A 25268-nucleotide genomic window follows, 5' to 3' on the forward strand; every position below is an offset into this window, starting at 1 on the left:
CCTTACTTAACCACATTTCCAGCCCTCTGGAGGTTATACTTCTGCTTCTAGAGGCAGAATCTAAGGAGTTTAAGAAGTTAGTGTCCAAAACAATCAACAGGAAATTTCAGCATGAAGTGACCAAATGATGAAGGTGACTAGGAAGCTTGTTAGTTCCATAATAATTTTATATTCTTTCAAACATTTCTGCAGTTTTTGTTCTTAATAGCACTTGACGCAGGAACATCAAAGAGGAGATACAGATACTATATATAGTACGTATCACAGGATAAAATGAAACCTAACAGATCAGCAAATTTAGTCTCCTAAACATGTTTTTGTCCTAGCTGACAGGAAAAATTCATGACCTGTTGGATTTTTCCTTACCCAGCTTCACATCCTAAAAGACGGGCTGACTAAGGAGACATATTCCAAAATAAATCAATGACTTTTACTAGCTTGGCCCATGAGTTTACTCTGAAGGACAATATACTCCAATTTCTGCAGAACTGGAATGCAGCTAAGAATGCAGTAATCACTGTATTTAGGAAATCCCAAACAAAGTCAAAGTGAACCATCCAGGCTTCCAAATAACTGTGATTGGATAGGGAAGAAAAACAGAGTACTGAAAGACATCTGCTTGAATTATTCTCCAAAACCAGGCCCAACTCTACATCACTGCATAAGAATTTGTTTACAGCCAGGACTACCAATCACAAGTCATGTACCTCTTGCAAATTAATATTCTTCCTTGCTGGAAAAAGAACAACCTTATGGTTTTCTTAGAATCACTGTCCTCCTTCTCAATAAAGACAGGTCTGCTGGTAAACTTCATCATGTTAATACACAATGACTACATAAAATTATGTTTGTACAGTTTCTAGGCCAAAAGGGAACCAGATATGTAGGCACTACCATGATACAACAATAATATTTCACAGCATCCCAATGGCAGCCACAGTGAGGTTGCAGTGCACGCATGAATTGGAAGCTAATCTCCAACCTAATCTCTAACATGACAGTAGTTACAAACACCAGAGTCTTACATACACGGCTGCTTCCACTGCTGCTGGTGAATCTCTGCTACAAAGTTTGCTAGTTTAGGCAAAGCTCCCACTTCCCGATGCACTTTGAGCAAAACCTATTATTTCAAAGCAGCCTCCTGAAAAAGTCACTTGCCAAGGACCGTATCACCTTTCCTACATTTTCCGATTGCTGTCAAATATTTACAGCTAGTACTATCTCCTTTCCTAACAACAAATCCCCGGCTTTGCAAGCCAGAATGCTGCCATGTTGTCGTCTATCAATTCCTGTGTGCAGCAAGCCTCTTCAGCATGAAGTTTCTTGAGTGCTCTCCAGATTGATAGGAACTCCAGCTTGTTTATGCTTAAAGAGATTTGACAGCTTCTAACAGCCACTTAAACTTTGATGTCCCATGGAAGCCCCCCAGCCTATTTTTGAAGCATCTGTTTCTAAAATTTCTGGAGTTAGTAGTGCCAAGAAGAAGCGAGGCCTTATTAACATCAGATTGGCTCTCTACCACACTAGAATTTGCCAAGTGCTTTCCAACAAAGCTACAAGATAACTTCATGGACTTTCATGCTTCTGAGATACCCTTGAAGCCTCCAACTGTAGCCATGAGATTTCTACTGTCCTAGAAATTTTTATCCTTTCCCAAAATTAACTACAAGCACCTTCTCTATTTATATCTGGTCTGAGATGGATGAAATTTTAAGATAGCTTTATCTTCAGGGATTCTTGATACTATTATCCTTGTAATTTGAAGGATGAGTGCTACTAACACAAGACTGATGTGATCAAGACCATCATCAGTGGGGTGAGCAAGACCAGTACCTGCATATAGTACAGCATAACTTTAGCCCTATTTTTATTCATGTAGACCTAGAAAATGAAGCTCTTTTCCTGAATCACTTGCCAGCATCAGTCTCCTGGGACAGGATGAGGGACACAGGCCATGCAGTTCAGAAGCAACACAAAATTATTGCCCCAGTTAGGGATTTGGGATTAGGCCCTACACCTGCAATACGCGTTTAATATGTATCCTCGGGCAAGTTACTCATCACTTTGTACCCCAGCTATCCCCCTTCAGAACAGAATATATCACTCCTTTTCCTCTCCTTTGCCTGTTCTGAGCTCAGACAGTAAGTTCATGAAAGCTGGGGACTATCCTTAAAGCAATTAACCTTGTTAATTGGCTGATAATCAGGGAAAAGTCCTTATAGCACATCATAATTTTTTAATGGTTTGCAAACAAGGATAGAGGTGAATCCATTTCCAAACTACTTGCTGCTTTATGAGAAAATGAGGGAAAACCCTATGCAGTTTGTAACTTACACCGACAAGTGTCCAAGTCAAGTGAACCCATGTATCATGTATTACCAACAACAGCCCTCACCCACATCAAAATCCCTTGCGGTCCCCGCAGCTCTCCCCTTCCTCCCCAGCACAGCCTGCCAGTCCTCCATCCTCTCTGCAATGCTCCCCAGTTCTTCCCATGCTCCCTACCCCTGTTCCCGTTCAGAGCTCTACCTCTAGAAAGCACTCATATGTCGTCAGCACCTCCTCTCCCAACTCCACCTGAAAATAACCCATCTCCCTCCCATGTCTCCTACTTGCATGGCTTTGACCCACAGTTGGGAGGAAGGCAACATGAGCTGTGGCTGCTTCCACATATATGTTTGCTGCCCGGCCAGCCAACATGAGGATGCTTGACAGATACCACCTTCACTGTTGGCAGATCAAACAAATGGCATGGGGTGCTGCACAAGGCTGTGTGTTGCACAAACCTGATTTAGAAGGCAGTTAGTAAATTAAAAATCCTTCTCCCCTAGAACTCAGAACACGTTACAGCTGACGTTGGTAAGAGCAAGGCATTCAGGCCAAGCACATTTCAGTGGATTTGTGACCATATCAAACATGACCGGGAGAGAGTCATTCGTTTTTAAGGACAACACTCCATCCATCCCAAATGTTAAGCTGAGGTTTCTTCTTAAATGAAAGGGCTCTGATAATGCAATGTCTCCTTTTTTCTCACTGTTGTCACAATAAAATTATCACTTTCAGGAGATCACCTTTGTCAACTGGTCACATTAAGCCTTCCTTAAAATTTTTGTTCTCTCCCTCTGACTACTACTCCCCCCAGATTCCACCACTACTTCACCCAGTTTTCCATGTGTCCTGAGAAGGAACATTCTTCCTGAAGAGAACAGCAAAACTGTAGGTCTTCAGAAATTGCAGAAATATTAGGAACAGGTTTTTTAAATTATTATTTTATCCTGTCTCTAATCCTTTGATTATGCTAGCCTTAAGGCCACTTGGTATCTGACAAGGTTTGTGGGTGGGTTTTTTTCTTTATTTGAGGGTTTGTTTGGGGTTTTTTTTTTTTGGTTTTTTTTTTTTTTGAAATGTTATTTCTCCAAACAAAATGTACCAGCATATGTGGAGATTACAGTTCAGGTGAGAGTCTCTGAGTTATTCTGCTGAATTACACATCTCAAGAAAAGTAGCATCGTACAGAGCAGCACTGTAAACCCTGAAGATCACCATCAGGCAGTACTGTAACGTGAGGCTTTTCTTCATGCATCACTGCTAACGGCAAAATTAAGTCACACATAGCAGAAACAGTCATTCATGTTGTAAAGTTAAAGTTAACTGGCCTCATGTGACAAGCTGTTCATGAAAAAGCCTGAATCTAAGTTATTAGGAAAAAAAGAAATAATATTCAATGTGATAAAATTATCTTCTCTATCAGTTAGCTTAGTTCCTTCACATCATCCATTCTGACTGAATTATTAACATTTCCTAAAAAAGAGAACTATCAGCAATCCCAAAATTTATATTCTGTACTCATTCTAAACAAATACGGGTAATTATATTTAGGGAATATTTAAATCCAGGTGTTAGATGAAAAAATCAAAATGTAATTATTTTGTGCCACCTGTTCCCTGTACATTTAACAGGAATTTTATAAATAGTTTGAAGGCACAACTCTGTGGTTCTACTTTGAACTCCTGTGTGATGCCACTAGCTATTTTCTTAAAAATCCAGATCAGAATAACTATGCAATATTAACCAATAGGCAAATGTTCATGTTTTTTAGCAGAGAGTTTTTAAATTCTTGTGTAAATATTTGTCATTTTAACTGTAAGGTGCTAAAAAGATTTACTAGCCAAAGTTTACAAAAGTAGCCAAAGCCTTTATCTCTGAGAGATGACTGTAAATACAGATAGTAAATACAGACTGTAAATGCAAATAGTTGCTGCAGTCAAAGCACTCACTCTCCTGTAGAAAATAAACAGTTGGAAGCTTTCAATATTGCTACAATTCAAGTAACCCATCAGGATTTGAAGCCATTTGAAACAGGAATCAGATCCACCGCAGAATGGGGGGGGGGGGGGGGGGGGGGGGGGGAAGGGGGAAGGACAGCGGATGGGAGTGAGGTGTCTTACATGACATCTCTTAGGCACACTAAAAATATTTTAATTAGATGTATAAGAGATTAATTTGACAATGAAATGTACCATTGATTAAAACTTAAACCTTTGACTCTTTTCAACAATATACTTAAACGAGAGACAAACCTTCTGCATGCTGTAACACAAGAAAGACAGACTCCTCGGAGATGATGTACTTGTGCAGACACACCATGTTGGGCACACAGCGGGGAATGATGGTCGTTCTGCTCCTGCTGTACTCACTACTTTTCCTTAGACCCTGACAGAGAACAAAAAGGTCAGTTGTACCCTCAGTTGCCTTTGGAGCCTGCTGTGCTCTGTGTTTATCAACCAAACTAATCTATCCGAGTTACTCTGGGCTTCAGAGAAACCACTCATCTGCTGCTCTATGCCCCTCGGTCCCCCGAGGCTGTGCTGATGGCATCTGGCGCATTTCCAGAGAACAGAAGATGGCACAAAGCTGCCATTAAAATCAATTACATGGGTCAATGTTTTTATTAGAATCTCTCTCAAACTAAGTCATCAGGATGACACTCAGTTATTTCCCTGTGACCTTTTTTTAAAATTTTATTTTTGTGTGTGACCAAAAGACACTATTAAAAAAATTCAATTCAAGTTCTAAAGACAAAAGAATGCCTTAGCCTTACAGGTAATCCTCACGTTTCCATTGTACTCTACTAAAGACAACAACCACCACAACAAAAAGGAAAGGAAGGGATTAGTCTCCTTGAGAGGTAATGATTTTTGGGAGGTAGCAGAGAGATGAAGTTGCTAGAAGTGAAAAAATTGATGTGGGAGGGAGAAAGGGAGGGGAGATAGAAAGAGAAAAAAAATTATGTCAATAGTGTGACCTATTACAATATTGATAAACATAAGAAGTTAAATGGGAAATTCAATGTTACCCTATCTGCCACTAGATAAAGTGAAGTTCTAATATACAATATTCACAAATAATCCTTCCTGAGAACAAATATGTTTTCTGTACCCTGCACATACTTAAGACAAACAATTTCAAAGGCCAGATGCACAAAGTTAAGGCAGGGTTGTGAGCCAGACCTGAAGCAAAGTTACAAAATGTTAACAACTAATTAGAGCTCCATGTTTGGGGGACAGTTTTTCAACCCTTCCTCCCATCAGCAGTCGAATTCATGTCAAGGGGAGCCTGAAATAATGGCCACAATAACAATACTCATACTAAACTAATTCTCAGCATCACAGATGCTCTGAGTATATTGGGATCTTGATCTGAGCACTTCTGAAACACAAAAGAGTAACGTAAAAAATTTTATTCTGACCAATTAACTATTCATTAATTCAATCATTTCATAACGTCAAATTCAGTGTTCACAGCCTATTGATGTAAAACATAGGAAAGCAGTTTTGAGTAAGACCAGTCATCTATTTCATCCAGAATCCACTTTGGCCAGTATCATATTCTTCAGCTAAGGGAAGACCAAACACAAAGTGTTGTGCATGTACTTGGCCTAAGGAGAATTTTCACTTTCATCAGCAGCCTGCGCATGTCCTAAGCAGCCAGGGCTTTACAGATGTTTTAAGCAGCACATTGAAACTGTGATTCTTTACCAAAGCCTGCTAAGGTGTTGACCTCAATAACCTGTGGCAACTCCAGTGAGTAAACCAGCACACCTGAGCACTACAGATGTTACAGAGAAAGGAAGGGAAAGCAATTGAAAGAATTCCAGTGCACATAATAGAAATACATGTATTAAGATAACAATATATCACAGAGACGACTTTATACATTAGATGCAAATTGATCTTTGTGTGGTGGTGTAATTTAGGAGGCCGAACTGTTTCGAGGAGTAATAAAAGACTTTACTCACCTTCAGTATAAAAGTTTGCTGTGTTCTAGTGTCCATTACAAGCAAAACCTAAGCAAAAAGTATTCAGAGAAATATTTAAGATTCAGATGAGTAAGTTAACAAAACACAGTTCTTAAATCTAACGTTGAATATTCTTACAAAGGAAGCGATATAAGTAATGAATTAAAAAAAAATTAAAGCCCTGCAGCATATATTTGATAAGAAAAGAAATATGATCAATGATACAGATCTCCAGAGAACTACCAGAATGTCACCTGATTCCCAATCAGCTAACTTAACAAATGAATCCTAACCTGTTAACAGAAATAAGCAGTACTTTATAATTACAGCAATAATCTGGCAGAACCCAATTTACAGAAATGTAATAGTAGCAACACACTGAAGCACAAAAAGTAACCTTCACATAGCATTACCTTCCTATGTCATTTCACTTAAATCCTCACTGTACCTACCTTTCTAGTACAATGCTTTTCCCCATCACGCTTTCGATATATCAAATGTGTTGCCTACAAGGGGGTTACCAGAGGGGTTTTTTGTGGGGTTTTTTTTTGCAGTGTGGCTACATACCTGCTTTCCAGGAAGCTAAACTAAAAGCTGGCCACATACATGCCCAGTCCACAAAAAACATTTTATCAACTTTATAGTCACTGCTGCATCATTCCTCCACTGCCATTTCTGTTTTGCAGCACTCATAAGCCACAACAGAAATGGCTGCAAGGCAGTCCCTTTTTGCTACTGTAAACTAGTATTAAGGTAACAACAAAAACCAGAGGATTTATATAGGGAGAGAACAGTGGATGGGTTCACCACAGAGAGAACACCTACAGCTGGGGAGCATCTCTGTTAGGAGTGCATCACCTCTCCTGAAAGCACTTTAAACACAGCACAGCAGTGAGAGAAGTACTAAATAACGACTACCCTCTTAGCAAGCTCCATTTATTTATGTGTTGAAAACAAAACAGACAAAAATATACACGTGTGTATATATTTGGGAAACTGCATCTTTAGGGAGCTGGAACCCTCTGCATCTCCCATCTTCAAATCACCCTGCTCAGGAATTAATTGTTTTCAAACTCCAAGAACACACGTACTGGAAAAGCACCAGCTGCAAGACAGCCACACGAGCAGTACAAGCACAAGCCCAACCCTCCTCTAGGAACAAGAAGAAGAGTGTGCACTCACTGTTTATTTACAATAGACGTTGTAAACTTCCAGTACAAATATTCACATACAGTTATACCAAAATATTTAGGCTGTAAAATCAAACACCTAAAGGGCTGCAAATGCCAGCACTGGGGTTACCAAACTTTGAGTTCAATAGACAAGATGCAGCAACTCCAAGTCAATAGCCTAGATGCAGTGAAGACCAAGTCAGCTTGCATCAAAAAAGACTTCTTGCAGAGGAATGACATGTCAGGAGTAACGTGGTGCTGGATTCATCAGGTGACAGGAGAAGGACAACAGAACACAGTCTCACTCATCTCCCTGCTGTGTGGGGCAGCGATGCAGTCATGCCCTGCTATCTCTGAAAGGGTGGAGTTTACCAGGTTGACACGCTGACTTTCCCCACACCAAGGGAACTGTGGAAACAGCCATCCCGTGCAGTGCCCGCAGCGAGGCGAGGTGGAGATGTGCAAAAGGCCCAGGCGGCTGGGCCGGGACGGGAGGTCTCAGGGCAGGGTTGTGCTGGCTTCCCCCAGGCAGCGGCTGCAGCAAAGCAACCTTTGCTCTTTGGGACAGCTGCATTCAAAAAACTGCCCTCCATCTCTCACCATTGCACCCCTGAGCGTCTCAAGCAAGAGGAGGAGAACTGAACTCTTTTCTAATAATTTCTCTCTCGCCAAATTTCACCAAAAGAAATAAAGTGACAGACACCTCTCCAACTCAAAGACCTCCCCTTTTACTAGGGTTGCGCCCAATTTTAAAAGCTGTTCTGTATATTCTGGCAAAAAAAAAAATCAACAGAAGCTGGTGTTACTGAGATTTTTTGACAAAGGAATGACACACAGGTTCCATGTCAAGGGCACGGTAAGGAAAGGCAAGTGTACCCAGGCCACTGAGTTTGCCAAAAAACTTTTCAGGCCTTCTACCTGGGGCTTCCAGAAACAGTGGAAACCCGCTGAATAAATAACTGTAAAACTGGTTTTGTTATCCTTGCTGAACCAAAAGGTATAAAATTAAAATTAAAAACAAAGAAACAAACAAACAATAAAGTAAACCAAAAGAACAAGAGAAAAATAAAAGCTACTTTACAAGAGGTGCCAAAAGATGATAAAAATGGTTTGGAAAAAACTACGTGTTTACAGTCACTTTCCTCCTTCTTCTCCCAAGTTTGTTTGTAACTAGCCACTGTTCACATTGAGGCAATAAATACGAGAACATATGTGATTTTTTTTTAAAATGTGCCCTTTGACTGTCAATATCTCCCAAACAGGTGTTGGCTAAATGATTATAAATTGGCCTCTGGATACACCTCTTCAACTGAGCCGTACAGGACTGGCGATAATATAATTAGACCTAAAAACATCAGGCTGGTGAATGCTTTCCATCTGTTTGGCAATAATGTTTAGTTAACAATAGTCTTTAAAAGAAGCACCTTCAACTTCGGTTCTTAAAGTTATTTATAGGGCCATTCTTAACACACCAGCACTCTTGCTAACAAGAGCTTTAGCCACTTGGAAATTATTAGCCATACGGCTGTATATGAAAAGGAATGGCAGCATTTAACATCTGTATCTCTCCAGATTTACAAGCATCAACCCCATTTAAAGTCATTTCTTAATGAACAGTTCCATGGTCTGTATTAATATTATAGTTGCATGCACAAAGATCATAAGGAGCCAAACATTTTTTTAATACCAACAGTAGGCCAATCAGTAATGAAGCTGTCAGCATAAAGGACAGAATAATAGCTTCTTTAACCCTCAAACAGGATTTGTTCATTTGTAGAGTAGAAGACACCAATTTAAAAACTGCTCATGGGTTTGCTCACCTTTATAAAGACAAAAATCTAATTTGGTACTAATTTGATACAATTGTCTTTCCAATAAAAGGCTCCTAAAGCCATCTTTTATTCCATGATAAAACAACTGCTATAACTAAAACTGTCATGAAATAATTACCTTTGATAGCATACCTTATTGCACAAATACAATTAATGTATTCCTCCCTTTCATTTTTCACACTTGCTTATCAGCACTGTATTAGCATATGGTGTAACAGAACAGATTACTGAGCCCTTGCCCTATAAGACGACATATAGAATTACTACCACTAACGCAAATAAAGCAGACAACGGGTCCCTTTAGGGCTAGCTTCATCTGTTGTTATATTACAACATCAAAATGAAAGTAGCAGCTACAGTTTTATAACTGTAATAACAACAAATAATATTTGTGTGCCTTTGAGGCTAACTACCTAGATGGACTAACCAGTCTTACTAACCAGCTTCTTTCTTTTTTCCTTCCCATCAAGCATCATACCTTCTCCCAGTGATTATCATCTACAGCTCCACTTAATTTAATGGAAAATTATTTCTTTGCTGATTCAATAGTGACCTTTCTGCAAGACTGTTTACCTCAAAAGGAACTCCAAGAATCCCAGGAAGAGCCATAAAAGTAACTTTAGATATTCACCTAGTGGTGCTCCATTTGGCCCTGATAAACTACAAGCTTTACATGGTCCACCAAACCAAAAACCTGCTTCAAGGGGAGGCAGCCTGCATGCATATTACAAAAAGGTAGTTTAACCAGATTCACTTAAATAAAGGACTACATGAATGAATAAATCACTATCAGAAAACTGACATTTCAGGAAGGGATAAGTTCAGGAAAGAGACGGTCACAAGTATATTTGCTTGTCTTTTTATCACACACCCAGAGCAGAGAAAGGTGAGCAGCTCTTGGATGCATTACCAGGCTGCTGCAGAAGTGCATAACACTAAGCTTGCCACTGACCCAAATGCCAACTTATTCTCCTCACCTCATGCTTTTTCTAGCCAATTTCTAGATAGTAGTGCTATCCCAACAAGTCTTTCCTGTTTGCATTCCTTCACACTTCTCTCTCATTGCAAAAGTGAGTGCTCCAGTAATTCTTTTTCTAAGATTTTTTTTTTTAAAATGCAGAGTGACAAGACTCCACCCTCACGGCATGATGGGACAAAACTGGATTCCACATAGCATTCCCTATGGCATAACTCTGTTCTTCTCCAGAGCAGATCACACAGAGATGCTCGCATTAGACTAGGCTGCTCCTAGCTCACATAAGCTGATGGAACCTGTTTCACTGATGATGACTACTGTGTAACTTGTAATATTTAATACCTCCTAACAATGAGCTGTCGGCTGTAACATTCAGCATCCTATCTCGGAGGGGAGGGAAAAGAATGCACAGCAGGGCATTCCTGGGCACTCAGCAACTAGACTGTGACACAAAAGAAGACAAGGCAAAATCCTATTTGTAATACTAATATATGAACAGAGTCAAGATCTACATATCATGCTGGCTTTTACGGCACTGTTTCTTACTCGTTCCTTCCCTATTTTTCTGCATTGCTGACAACCTCAGCATAGCCAAAACCACTGACAGGCAAATAGCAATTGTCACAAATAAATACACAATGTAAGTAAGTGTCTTCAGCAGCACAGACATCCCTATTTTGTACAAGCACTTGAGCTCTCAGGCATGTCCCAAAAAACAAGTGAACACAGCAGCACTGCATGACAGCATCTCAGTAAAGTGGCAGATAGCAGTACCCCTCCATGACGCCACATAGGAAAAAAAAAAAAAAATCACAAGTAGAAAATCCTAAGTCAAGGGTTAATTCTGATGCTGACAGCAGCTACTTAAAAAAATTAGCTTCTTAGATTTGATTTACAGTGTATCCAACAGCTTAGTGGAAAATAAATTCAATTCAATTCAATATAGTAGGTACAATTAATTGGAGAAAAATAAAATAAAACCTGCCTGGTAAATAACCATAGTCTAGCTTTAAGAAAACAGTTAATTGTAGGATCCTTTAAATGCACAGAAATTAGCAAATGTTTCAGTATGCTAATTTTTTTTAATTAAAAGATATTTCTGCAGTAAAAGCTCTTTCATATGCACTACTGATTCTTCATCAAACGTTAAGTTTCCAACTTAACACCAGTATAGCCGGTGGCAGCCTGAAGGTTTACCATCTGCTGCCACCCAAAGTCACGGTGGCCACCTTCAGAACATATGCATCAAAGCCCTGAGATAAGAGACTGGAGGAATACTGCAGAAGTCAGCATAAGGGGAATCACAAACCCAGAGGCAGGCAACAGGCAAGTCACCAGGAAAAAAGAACATGGTGAACCATTAGTCACCCTACTGAGCACCCAACCAAGGTCACGAGGGACAACACTGGAAGAACTAAGGACTGCTCTAAATGTACTGCTCTGCTGCAGGTGGCTTTAACATAAATGCAGTCCTCCATCACACTGCAGACATTTGCTTCCCCAGTCCCCCTTTCTTTTCTGGGTTTTTTTTTCCCCTCTCTTCCTCCCTACCCAGCATCTAATACTGATTTTTTACGGTCTCCACACTTTCAGGACATGGCACAGAATCTACCTGTGCTTTTTATTTACTTGAGCAGGTTTTAACACTGATCAAAATAAACACCTCAAAAGACATTTGCTTACAAAAATGTGGCTTTAAGTTCACTAACACAGGTTGAAAAATAGCTCGTGCCTGATCAAAGGAAATGGAATAGGTTCTCCTACTGCAGTACCAAATACCAGCAAAGTTTTGAAGACACACCAGAGCTAAGGGATTACTTTAAAACCAGCTCCATTTTGTTATTAAATTGCCGTTCTACACTGAAAACACATCGTGTAATAATATCACCAGTGGGCCACCTATTAATTCTAGTCCTTATCGCCTAAACAAACGCACTCTTACCATAGGATAGATTCTCTAGCAAAAGTCCTACAAACTTGAAGATGTATCAGATGATCACCCAGGATTTTTCTCCTTGCATTTACCTCACCAGTTGGAAAATCCCATTACAGGTAGTGACAGACAACCAGGAATGAGACAAGTTGTTCACTTGATCCCAGCATGAGTACTTGGGACTGCAAGAAAACCTTAGCAGGGGCTGGTGCACGGCTGGGTGCCGCACTCAGAGCACAGTTTCAGCGATGAGGCAGAAGCAGGCGTGCAATTACCCCCGCTCTCCACAGCTGTGCCGGCTGTCAAGGCTAGCAGGATTAAAAGATCTACTTAACACAGATTTATTCTTGTCACTTTTCAGATTACACCACCCGGACTCTCACTCGTCTCCCTCTGTCGTTATAAAAAGAGATTACATTTGGCTAATATGTATGAAAAATGCGATTATTGCTTATCCTTGTACCTGTGCAATATGAATTATCTTCAGTTTGCAATTATTCCTCCTTTCAAACCATTATTCTAAGGAACTTACAGCTCATATATTCTATGAATTGCAATAATAGTGTACTTAAAAGACAAATGGTGCAGCTTTAAATAATTCAAGTGCTGAAAAAGCAGTATATATTCAAATTCAAGTTTTCAGATACTTTTAGTTGGTTGGTAACAGAGAGGAAAGTCCACTTCCTTAGTGCAAACTAAAACTGGCCAATAAATGACAAACGGTGAAATACTAACCTAGAAAATATATCTGGCAGATTTTACTAGAGAATACAGTTTACAATATGAAATGCCACTCAGCATCACAGAGTAATTGCCTGGCACCAATTATGTACTAAACAACTTCCTGAGAGTTGGGAAGACAAACTTAAATAATTTTGGTTTAAAATAAAATATCTCTAAATTATTTCTTTGTGGAGGCCAGAACATACATATAGTTCAGCCTGCACTGGAATATTCAGTAATTTAATTTCTGTTTTATAAAGGGAAGGGCAAAATCTGCGTTACTACCCAATCTTAGGACTGTTTTACGTCAGATGAAACAAAACATTCACTGAAGTCAAAAGAAATTTTAGTGAGACAAGAAAGAAGCTAGAGACTGACTAGGGGTTATAACATCAAAACACTCAGAAATGTTCAGACTGGTATAAATGGAAAGACTTCAGGAAAACAAGTGACAGGTGTTTGAGGGCAGGGAAGAAGGGACAGGACTCTTTCTAGCTGGGAGAGAGATCGCGTTTTAAAGTTCAGCAGCTTTGTTACTTGGGGCTTGAAGCCTGACTGTAGTTTAGGAATAATCCCACAGCACTAGGGAAAGGAAGGTAGTGAGCCAAGAAATCAGTTTTGACAATGACTCTGTAGTTGATTTGATTTTTGTAGGACTTGGCAAGTCACTTAAACTAAAGGGTTATCAAAACATAAAAGGAGCTCTTAAAAGTTTCTTTATTTGTACTAATAGTTACTATTATTACTCAGTTTCAGATTTTTAACCATTTTTGCCACTGCTGTTTTCCTTTATGCCAGGTTTGGATGAGGAAAACTTGATAGTCATTTGAATTCATTATAACGTGTTTTCAGCCAGTTTCTAAGCATCGTAATGAAACGAGAATGAATGTCTGTACTTGATCGTGCTGTTTATTACAGCTCCCTTTTCCCCACACCTCTTATGTTCACACAGCCACTCATTCAAATCCATAAGATGATCTAAAGATGCTTGGCAGTGTGTACCTGAAAGCCAGGTGAGAGAAAACATCTGCTATGGTCAACTCAATTTCACAACTACAACAGTCTTTAACCTCATCTCAAAATAAAATGCTGAATATTTAAGTTTCTAGCAAACACTAACAGGACATAGGTAACTATGGGTATTCATTTCATTAAAACTAATCATAACCTGTTTGAATTCAACTATGGGCCTGCAGATTATGCATGCAAACTCTACATATATTCTACGTACTTCTGCTTTTTGGCACTTTCACTCGTCAAGTAGACAAGTAGTAATCACACTTTCTAAATAATTAATAATACTGATTTGGTTCTTCTGCATATTTCTAAGATCAATTCATCAAAACGTACTACCATCAGAGTTACAACTTCTCGCAATAGCACAACAGCCACAAAAAATAACCTATATTTAAGATTAACAGAATTGCTTCCAGTTCTTCAGAAAAGAAGTTAGCTACTTCTAGAATCCTCTTCAGAAACTCACAAATAATTTTAGCACAGCTCTGACAAAAGTATCTTCTTTTGTAAGGTTTCAGACTGTATAATAAAGCTTAACAAACAGCATATTGAACAACAAGCTCAAATGTACAGACATCTGCGGAAGAACTGATCACAGTCACACCAGTGCCAATACAGACAATGTGGCTTGATGGAGGACCAGGGGAGGGGATAGAAAAGACATAAAAGACAGTCATTGGTTACAGAGGCATAGTTATTACTTAATGCACTCTGCTTTCAAGATGAATCTTTTGAATGAATCTAAATAACAGAGGGTTCTAAAGAATAAGAAATTGGGTTTGAAACAGCATTGTGAAGGTATCCAGCAGCACCATAACAAAGTCATTTCTTTAGGGGCCAGTTGTAGCTTCAAAAGAAAGATTTGCCTAGGGCAGAAACTCAGCACAGAATCTGCAACCTCGATTTTTAATTAGGCAAATTTTGAAAGCAAAAATCTTTGCTATTCCAAAAAGAAGTTTTCTACTTTACGGTACACGAACTGGTAAAATAATTGATCATTCCTGTTTGGTGACAACAGTAGCTAAAATATTTAGATATTAGCCTGTTTTCAATGCAGTACCTCTGGTAACACTAACAAGAGCTTTGCTGCCCAACCAGCAGCACCTCAGAGTTGAAAACATTTGCAGGACAAAAGCCACCTTTATAATTAGATTAAACCTCGATTTTCAGAAACCTACTCACAGGTAGACTCTTCCTATAATAAACACATAAAATACCTGCAAACACCACCTAGTTAACCTTTGACACCATGAAATGAGCAAACACAGCAGTAGCAGAATTCAAGAAACCTGGTTTCCTCAAGCAAAGTGTAGGTCATCTTGGGTCTATTAAAATAGTTGGATTTATATCACAGCCTTTGCATGAAAGCAGAAGGATGGGAGGCGAGGCACAGATATGGTCATTCTTCTGTGAATTTCCATGATATTTTAAGGAGTTTAATAATGCTAAGATCTCCAACTCTCTCAGATTCAACAGAAAAGGGTCAACACAGCAAAATTATTCAGGTGACAAGGAAGGTGGAAAGGCCGAGAGAGGGGGAAAGACGGCACATTGGGAATAAACTAGGCTAAAATTCAATGTCTAATCATTCTGCCTAGCCTAAAATAGTTTGAAAAACCCAGAATTTCAGGTAGCAACAAGCATTTCATCTGTGAAAATGAAACTAACTCAAAACACTTCAAGAGGCTTCAAAAGTAGAACGAAGACTGACATTACTTTAAGGGAAGGCACTGAACCTTTCAGCATTTGATGGAGTGCAGGTTAACAGCTGGTTTTCTCAAGGCAGCACTGTAGCAGGCAGACACCACTCTGAGCTTCAAGCAGCAGTGCGAGAACAAGTCTGCAAACCAACCACCACCATTTTTAAGTCAGTGTGTTTAAACCAGTCTTGTGCAGGATTAGGCAAGACAGCAGTAAAAATGCCAGTGGCTCATTACTATCCACACACCCATTTTCTGCTGAAACAGAAGCAGCTACCTCAGGGTTAGAATAGGAGCAGAGTATTTTCAAGGAAAACTCTGTTTGATGCTGAATCAGTTACAGAGTTGTGCCCAAAAGCATGGCATCTTCAACGCTGGCCCTGAAAATCAGAATCCATTTTCAAGGACAAACACACTATGTCATCTGCTTGGCTCCAGCAAGGATGCTTACACATCTATTTGGATTTCTCCATGATGTGAGCTTTAGAGCATATGCAAGCAGAAAAGGAGGCAAAGAACAGTGATGGCAAGGAAGGAAGTGAGATGGTGCTTTAAACCAAAGGCATGGGCATTGTCTCCAGCACACAGGTGCATGTGCACGTTTGCTTCATATTCACATGCATTTTGTGTATGCATTATAAAACCAAATAAAACTTGGGCTTAGAACAGCTTTTCATTTGCCTCACAACTTTATGAACACTTATTAATATACAAAAAAAGACAGCATACTGAGAATTAGATTAAGTTCGTAATAAGGAGAATCTGGAAGTAGGTACACAAAGACACCTTAAAGAATATTGCTCCCTTTTTCATACCATAATCAAACATTAACTCTGACCCCTATGATATTGTTTACACATGAGCATACCAGCTGTATACATGGGCCTATTACTGCTCACGCACATGTCCAACACTAAGATCTTGTATTTCTGTCACCATCAGAACCCTGATTCTCCCCAACTCTGCCTCAAAGATCCAGACACATTCAGCTCACACCTAGGATGCTTACTAGAGCTCTGCTCACAGAGATCTAGGAGATCTGATAATACCAAGGACTCCAAAAGCTTCATTCTGATCAAGCATCTTCTCCAGTCACTGTTCATTATTCTTGTATAAGAACAAAGATACCAAAAAGGTCTTTCTTGGTTCATTTGCTACACTTCTGCAGCCTCACATTGTCAGACTAATTCAAAGTCCATGCTTACTACATCCATTTAGTGGCTACTAATTTAGTTAGTGCCTACTAATCCAACAGATAGGTTCTCTTCCCAACCTGTCTCTCTGATACGTATACAGAGTGGAACAGAGGCTAAATTTTGTACTTACAACTGAGGAAAGAAAATACAATGAATATGAAGTCAGAGCTGAGAAAGCTTTGTGTACTATAAAAACAACCATAATACCTAATGTATATAGCCCTCTGAGGAGAAGTTATCAACTTATGCACATAACTACAACAAAACAGGTAAAGAAAAACAAAAAAATCGGTCCCCATAGCTAGGTTCAGTCCAACAAGAAAAAGAAATCAAGAAATACAGACCTTAAGAGACCAGCTACAGGTTTTCTGATGCACGTTACAAACGCATACATTGACCATGCATCAGTACATCATGCACAAACCAGGGACTACATAAGGAACTTTCAAAAGGCATGAAGGAATTGGCACAGCAAAAAAGAAATGAGCCTTTACAGTATGCATTAGCCACTGCCACATTGCTGAATAATAATTCATCTTAAAAGTATTTGGTAAGGTGATAACTAATCAGCATTATCAAAACAATGCAGCAATTCTTCTGGTCTCTTAATTAGGCTTGCAAAAAATCCATATGGTCCTTTACTGTTTACAGAAGGGTATTACCGTGGGATTTTGGAAGACGTTATTTGCATAAGTCAAAAATAAGCTTGGCTTCATTGCTGAATCTCTGTCTTGGGGGGAGATTTCAATTCCAAATTCTCAGGGAAGGAGAACAGTCATGTGTGTCCCCAGCCCCCATCTCAAGTGACAGTTCAAAAGTAGGAATTTCTACCCTTCCATATTTCAAGTATCCACCAGATTATTCAACTGAAAACACATCAACTCATCCTTACCCCAGTATTGTAACCATGACTTCATTTTCAAAAAAACAGGCCTCATCCTATTGAATGCCACCAAACATGTACCTTATCCTTTACCTCAAATATATTTTGCATGACCTTACATGAATTGCTTAGATAAAAGCCTTTTTTCTTCTACTTTTGTTATTTTAAAGTGCAGATGCATTTGAGTCATTTTCCCCTTTTGTTTCATATCCTTAAGATCCACAGCTTCAAAGACAAAATGTCAGCATGCAGTCGATTTATGACTGAATTCTTGAAGAGACACTGAAGAATTACCTTGTCAATCACCCCAAGGACTCTGAAGGCCTTCAGTTCCTCGGCAGGGCTCCTTAGGTTCCAAGAGGGCCTTGAACTTAGTGATCCTGGAGGCTAATGGAAGATATCAAAGATTACACATCAATCAGGGTGGTACTTGAAGGAAGACTGCCTGCTGAAACAAATGCCAGGCCGAAGGAAACTAAATTTATCATAAATCAGAGAGAGTGAAGATGAAAGGAGAAGTTTTCTGTTTGTCCTTAGTGGGCGGAAAAAAAAAAAAAAAAAAGAAAAAAAACAACTTGCAAGTAAATAAAAATCAAGATAACATTGAAAACAAAAATTTTAAAGAGAAAAAATAATGAATTTTTATACTTTCTATGCTTAATGGAACCTGGCAATCGATTACTCAGTTCTTATCCCATCACAATAATCAATCAAAGCCTTATAGGTATTTTGGATACAAAATAATTCAGAGATCACTGAGGAGGGGAAAGCAAATTAGAGCCTTTTTAAGTCTGAAGAACATAAAATACAGAATTACAAACAGGGCTCTCTGGTGAGCTTTATGAAATCCTTTTAACAACAAGGTGCACAACAGAAACAATTCCTAAACCTGCCTTAGAAAAAGGTAGCTAGCCACACACATATCATTAATCTAGAAATTAACACCATAGGAAGATAATTGGCAGGTGCTAACTATTCAAGTAGTTAATACGCACAGATTTTTTTCTCCATGCTATGTTTTGTAGTTTCCGAGGGCAAACTCAAAGCTTGCATGTCAAAGGAGGGAACAATGTTTCAACTGGAAGTCTTCTGGGACAAAGATTGACCTCTTAAGCATCACATACACCTCTGGCATGTTAACAAACATTTTCAGAAGTTTCTAGTTGCCAACTGAGAGAATTCATTAGATGTTCCTCCAAAAATTCAGCATGCAGCTTCTAGTAGAACCACAGACCTGGATCTCTTCCTCACAAATAAGGTACTCCATTTGCAGAGTTGTTGAATGCCAAAACCTTTTTAAGCATAACCTGGCCTCCCCAAGTACACTTCTATTGCACAAAGGTAAAGGAAGAGAAAGGTGAAACTCCTCGATTTTTAGGCTTCTAAGAGGCAAAAGCTGTTTATCTAATTCATCAGCGTCCTGAGGCAATATTTAAAAAATATGTCACAAAGGAAAACTGCTGGTAAGCAACTATGCTGTGAATGAAATGTTTTAAGTATCAGGAAAAAATCAAGACATTTTCCCTTATGAGGAGAAACTCCCAGAAAAAGTGAAGATCCAGAACTAGGCCATTCCATCTACATCCTCCCTAGTGTTTCGCCTCCAACAACTTTACTGTGCTCTCCTCAAAGTCCAGAGCACCTTCCCAAAGCCCTCCCCAAAACTGGTTCCCCTTCATGTTGCCGGTCAACCACCTCCCCTCCTTCCAAATTCTTTCCCCAAAATCAACTCTTATTTTAGCATTGACTGCAAAATTAAACAGAGAGGTTCAAAAATACGTGTTCAAAAAGCATGGAGAAAAGTGTGCTGTTCTTCTGTGTTCACCTACTGGGGTCTGTATTTAAAAGAGTTTATTATTTATCTTCATTTATCTATCTGGGTCTTATTATTTTGTCATGTAAACACTGCAGAGCAAGAGTGCCAACAGCAGTTAAGAGAAAACAGCCCAGATACTATAAATCACTAAAGCTTTTAGTATGAAGAAGAAAAAAACCTCTCAAGTTTTTTCTCCAAACCTAATTTAGGATCCACATTGTAGTGAGCTGTTGGAAGGTCGAGGGAGTTCTTTTGTTGGGTTGTATTTTAAGAGTGTGCAATTCTTCTGCAATAACGAAATATTTGCTTTGAAACAAAGAGTTGTGCTAACACAGAGTTTATTCATGACAAGATTTCAAAGGCATTTTAAGGAATACATTTAATGAAAGAGAGTATTTCCAAATCCTCTAGACTACTATAAAAGATTTCCACTTCTATCTGCATGCTCTTACATTTTATAAACCTTCCTCCATAATCAAGCTTTTAAAATTTACTCTTATGCATAATGTTTCAACCACGAATTACATTCATACATCTCTAAAGAAGTTAATAGCTGTCTAATAATGCTATAGAATCAGACTTCTGCACCCATCATGTCTGAACAGCCCCCAAAAAACAGTATACATTTGGGTCCTTCTCTAAAATATCACCAATAGTGGCACAGTCAGTAATACTGTGTACACACATTGTTTTCCATATACGCATTCTACAGTCACTTCTTACCTTAAAACGATTAACAATCAGATCGACATCACCGCAGTTCCCAGTAGCTTCTCCATTTTTCAGTTTCAGATTATTTTTTGCTCTTTACAGTACTTCGGTTTCACTATTACAAAGTCTAATAGTGGAGCCTAGTGATGAGGAGGCATCACATTCTGTTGTGAAGCAAGCTGGAAGCAGACTCTAAATACCCAATTCCCAGAACTACAGCAATTAAGCACTCTATGAAGCTGCCTGCTCCTCTGAATAGAGTAAAATTCCAAGCTCAGCATCTAGCCATCAATAAGAAAAATAACTAAAACACAGCTCTCATCAAAAATAGAAGAACAAAAAACAAACCAGGAAGGAGAGTAACAAAAACTCAAAGGCTTCATTTGCCTTCAGAAATAAGGCATTTATATTCTAAAGAAAGTAGCAGGCTGCGTCTGCCGGCAGAAGGCCTTCAGCAGCCTGTCCAAATGCTCAGCATGCTGCTCAGGTATCCCAGGACCTTCTCTCCTGTGGCTAGGCCCTACGTGTTTTGAAACTATTTCCAGACTACACTGAGTTGCACAGCTGGAGTTATCTGACTTGGGATCGGTGTCATCACTTCCTTTCCCACCATCACCTTTTGGCTAGCATATGCTAATTTCAAGTGGAAAAGAATGATGCTGATTGTGATGCTGGCCCCTGTAAAGACCCAGCAGCTTGTGGCCACCACTTCCGTTCGGAAGGCTCTAGTTTTGCAAGCTACACAACGAAATATGGCACTAGCTCTCACCTCACCCTCAGCATCACTGCCAGCAGTTATAAGAGCAGGGGGAGAAAGAGAAGTACACCACCAGCCAAGCAAGAGGAAGAGCCTCTCATGTTAACCTCATTTAAGGCAAGAGCACTATCCCTAGCCCGGTGACACAAACACCATTTGATCGGAAATGATTCTACTACTAATGCTGCCACCTTTGACTGCAGTCACCACAGAACCTCAGGATAAAAAAAGAGCACTTTCACAAACACCAGTGCAGAGCTGCACATCAAAATGCAATCTCCCCTCACCCTTCAGAGGTCTGTGTCTGATGACTTCGGTAACCATCCACCTGTAGATAGCCAGACCCTCAACTGCAGCAAGAAGATGCCTTATTTTGAAGCAGATAGTGCTGGCCTGAGGTGCAAGGCTCCCCACCATGGGTATGAAAGAGCTTCCAGCTCTCCTGGCCTGGCAGAAGATCCTGGCCCCTTCCTCACTCTGCACCACAGGAAAACAAAGTTGCATCTCTGCACGCATCTGAACGCAGACGGAGCTATGGTGTGCTTCAGGTCTCCAGTGATCACTGGTTTGGGACCGCATCTTCCCTGAAGCTGGGACACATCTAGGGTCATGCACATCTGGAACCAGCAGCAGACAGCAATGCAGAATGTGATCGTGGAAGCCTTGAGACAAAATTTCTTATTTTATGTTAAATTTACATCTCTCAGAACTACAGCAGTGTATTTTCTTTACGCTTCATGTAATTTTCATGCACATTTACCAAGAATTTTAGGAAGTAAGATATCCTATGAAAACTGCAAAGACTGAAGACTGCTTTTCCTGTTTGGGCACCAGGCTTGCATGTAACTCTTGTTATTAAATTGCTTTGAAAATCAAAAATAATTGACATTTTAAAAGACAACAGCTTTTATTGCAGTGCAAAAAGAGACAATTCTGAATAAAAAATTGGGCATAAGTAGAACCAGAAATAATTTCAAAGAGTGAAAAAAAACATGCATTATAAAAATACCAACAAAGTTAAAATGGACCCACAGCATGTACGTGTAGCTGTGCTGGGCCTCACAGCTGACCGCTATGCAAGACTGCAGCTTTCTGACGGTCAATCCAGTGTGATTCAAAGGCTGTTGCTGCAGCTCCCACTCAGGCTGGAAGGTGGCTCCCCAGAACTGCTACTTATAAAGGCGCAGAGGAGAAAATACAGCTTGAGAATCTTCAAAATGGCCTGCTGCTGCCGTTACACAGCGTCCTCAAACATCTGTCATCAAGAAGGCCCTCGAGGCTGCCATGCTGTGCTAGAGGAGGAAAAGGAGGACAGCGTTTGCTGCAGCTTGTTTTTCTGGAAGGTCTGCATACCTGTTTACAACCTCCAGAAGCTGTCTCCACATCTCCCACTCCTACAGGTCACAGCAAGGCTTTTCGCAATGTTTACAAGACCCTGTTCAAGTAAGTTCCCAGTTCATGGTCAGTCACAGTTGCGTCAAGTTCCCTGTGCTGCTTTTCAGCCTTAAGAAGTCTTCTACCCGTCCTTAAGCCCTCTAGCATAACCCTTTCTTAACAGTGCCAAGGGTTCCCCAAACACCTCCTCTTGTGCTCCTCTCTTCACCACTCAGACTTGCCAGCAGCAGAGTGGTTGCTAAGGATGCTATCCTTGAGGGCTACACCGTTGGCTTTTTGTTGAGACAAGAAAAGTAACAAACTACTATTGTTCTTTGTTTGGTTTCCATGGCATCAAAGATAATTTTTGCTTCTCAGACCTGAAATACCAGGCCTTTGCCTCTAGGGAAATCTGGTCTTCAAAGAGGCAAGGGCCTGGCATTTTGCACCGCAGAAGAATAGCTCGCTTCCTTCTCCCTCAGGTCCCCAGAGAAAAGCCGCCGTGCTTTACTGTCACGTGGTGCTCAGACAGCAAATGCATGTCTTGGGGTGCATTTAGCAGGCATAGTCTTTTGAGACTGCTGCACATGGTTCAGCACACAGCTGGCAGCCTGAGCTTTTGGGAGATATGAGAGACTGATGGGTGCCGGACAATAACTGAACCTGCACTTCTGAGCTTGGCTCTTCCCTTGGTGGACATTTCTCTGGCCTGGTGGATGAGAAAGAAGATGTGATGTCTAAGAAGGCCAGGTGAGCCTAGTTTTGATGCTGATCACTGTGGTTGTTCCTTGTAATGGCACAACAGGAAACACAAAGCTATCTACACCAGACATGGGTGACAAAGTAGTTCTGCCTTGTAACATCAGGTCATGAACAAAAACACTTTGTCTTAAATGCTTATGCTTGCTTACTAGTCAGACCACTTCCTCCAAAGTGCAAACGGTCTCAGCACCAGTGGTGGGTTGACCCTGGCTGGACCCCAGGTGCCCACCAAAGCTGCTCTATTACAACCGCCCTCAGCTGGACAGGGGAGAGAAAATGTAATAAAAGGCTTGTGGGTCAAGATAAGGACAGGGAGAGATCATTCACCAATTACCGTCACAAGCAAAACAGACTCGACTTGGAGAAAATTAATTTAATTTATTACCAATCAAATCAGAGTAGGGTAATGAGAAATAAAACGAAGTCTTAAAACACCTTCCCCTTACCCCTCTCTTCTTCCCGGGCACAACTCCACTCCCAATTTTCTCTACCTCCTCCCTCCCAGCGGCACAGGGGGACAGGGAATGGGGGTTGCGGTCAGTTCATCCCGCGTTGTCTCTGCCGCTCCTTTCTCCTCAGGGGCGGGACTCCTCACACTCTTCCCCTGCTCCAGCGTGGGGTACCTCCCACAGGAGACAGTCCTCCACAAACTTCTCCAACGTGAGTCCTTGCCACAGGCTGCAGTTCTTCATGACCTGCTGCAGCATGGGTCCCCTCCACAGGGTACAGTCCTTCAGGCACAGACTGCTCCAGCGTGGGTCCCCCCACAGGGTCACAAGTCCTGCCAGAAAACCTGCTCCAGCATGGGCTCCTCTCTCCATGGGTCTGCAGGTACTGCCAGGAGCCTGTTCCAGCACAGGCTTCCCACAGGGTCACAGCCTCCTTTGGGCATCCACCTGCTCTGGTGTGGGGTCATCCATGGGCTGCAGGTGGATATCTGCTCCACCATGGACCTCCATGGGCTGCAGGGGGTCATCCTGCCTCACCATGGTCTTCACCACATACTGCAGGGGAACCTCTGCTCCAGCACCAGGAGCACCTCTTCCACCTCCTCCTTCACTGACCTTGGTGTCTGCAGGGTTGTTTCTCTCACATATTCTCACTACTCTCTCTGGCTGCAATTTTTGTCACACAACAACTTTTTCCCCTTTCTTAAATACATTATCCCAGAGGCACTGCCACCATTGCTGATTGGCTCAGCATTGGCCAGCAGCAGGTCTGTCTTGGAGCTGGCTGGCATTGCCTCTATCGGACATAGGGGAAGCTTCTAGCAGCTTCTCACAGAAGCCACCCTGTAGCCCCCCCACTACCAAAACCTTGCCACGCAAACCCAATACAGCACCCCCACTGCCCATGAAGTTCCCTGCACTGAATGATGCTTCCCATAAACCAAACTGCACTCTGCCCATTGTAATATAGGCACAGGTACTGCTAGGGTACACTATTGTCCATCATTTTCTTGCAAACCAATTTCAGTTAAATGGTTCAAACTGTGCTGGGCTAACAGGCATAACAGCACTTGGCCATGCTTCTAGGAAAGGCTTCCTAAGTGTACTAACGCAGTGATTCTTCTCAAAGACTTCAGTGTTCCTCCAGCATGGAAGAAGTGATGAGAGACCTTTTTACAGATTCATGTGAGCAAAGAAGGCATTGTACAGTGTGATTTAAACATTAGCATTTATATATCCTATCTGAGCACCAGCATTTGACTAAGGCATAGTATCAGTCAGCATGACCTACAGCAGTAGGAGGTGCTAGTGGTAACAGACCAGCCTTGCCCCAGCAATACCAAAGGCATGTAAATAGCAGTTAGAGAAACACGAAGCTGGTGCGAAGTGATGGTGCAAGGAGGCATACACCTTTTACACTATAGACTTAATCTCTGTAAGAGAAGGACACAAAAAAATATTTGCATGTTTCCACTAGTATCTCCCAAGAATCACACTGTGTATAGATGCAGGTCATTTCAGTGCACTTATCACTGTCTGCACGGGTGGAATAATTCATGCAAACTCCAATATAAACTATCTTGGGCAGTAAAAAAGATAAGCAGTAACTAAGGTGCAAGAATTCAGGTCTGCTCAGCAACAAACGTTCAGGAAGAGTCACATTCCTCAA

At 40.7% G+C, this 25268-nt stretch overlaps 1 protein-coding gene across 11 annotated transcripts in view; it reads right to left on the reverse strand.

Annotated features, from left to right (window-relative positions):
* RPS6KC1 (ribosomal protein S6 kinase C1) overlaps positions 1–25268 on the reverse strand; it is a 93358-nt gene that overhangs the window by 24582 nt on the left and 43508 nt on the right. For all 11 annotated transcript variants that reach the window (XM_030034849.2, XM_030034847.2, XM_030034848.1 and 8 more), the window contains 3 exons: positions 18025–18117; positions 6299–6346; positions 4581–4713 (listed from right to left, as the gene is read on the reverse strand). In XM_030034849.2, coding sequence (XP_029890709.1) covers positions 4581–4713; positions 6299–6346; positions 18025–18117 — 274 coding nt within the window. The remainder of the gene's footprint in view (positions 1–4580; positions 4714–6298; positions 6347–18024; positions 18118–25268) is intronic.

This window comes from Aquila chrysaetos, chromosome 13 (assembly GCF_900496995.4).
Source record: "Aquila chrysaetos chrysaetos chromosome 13, bAquChr1.4, whole genome shotgun sequence".
NCBI lineage: Eukaryota > Metazoa > Chordata > Aves > Accipitriformes > Accipitridae > Aquila > Aquila chrysaetos.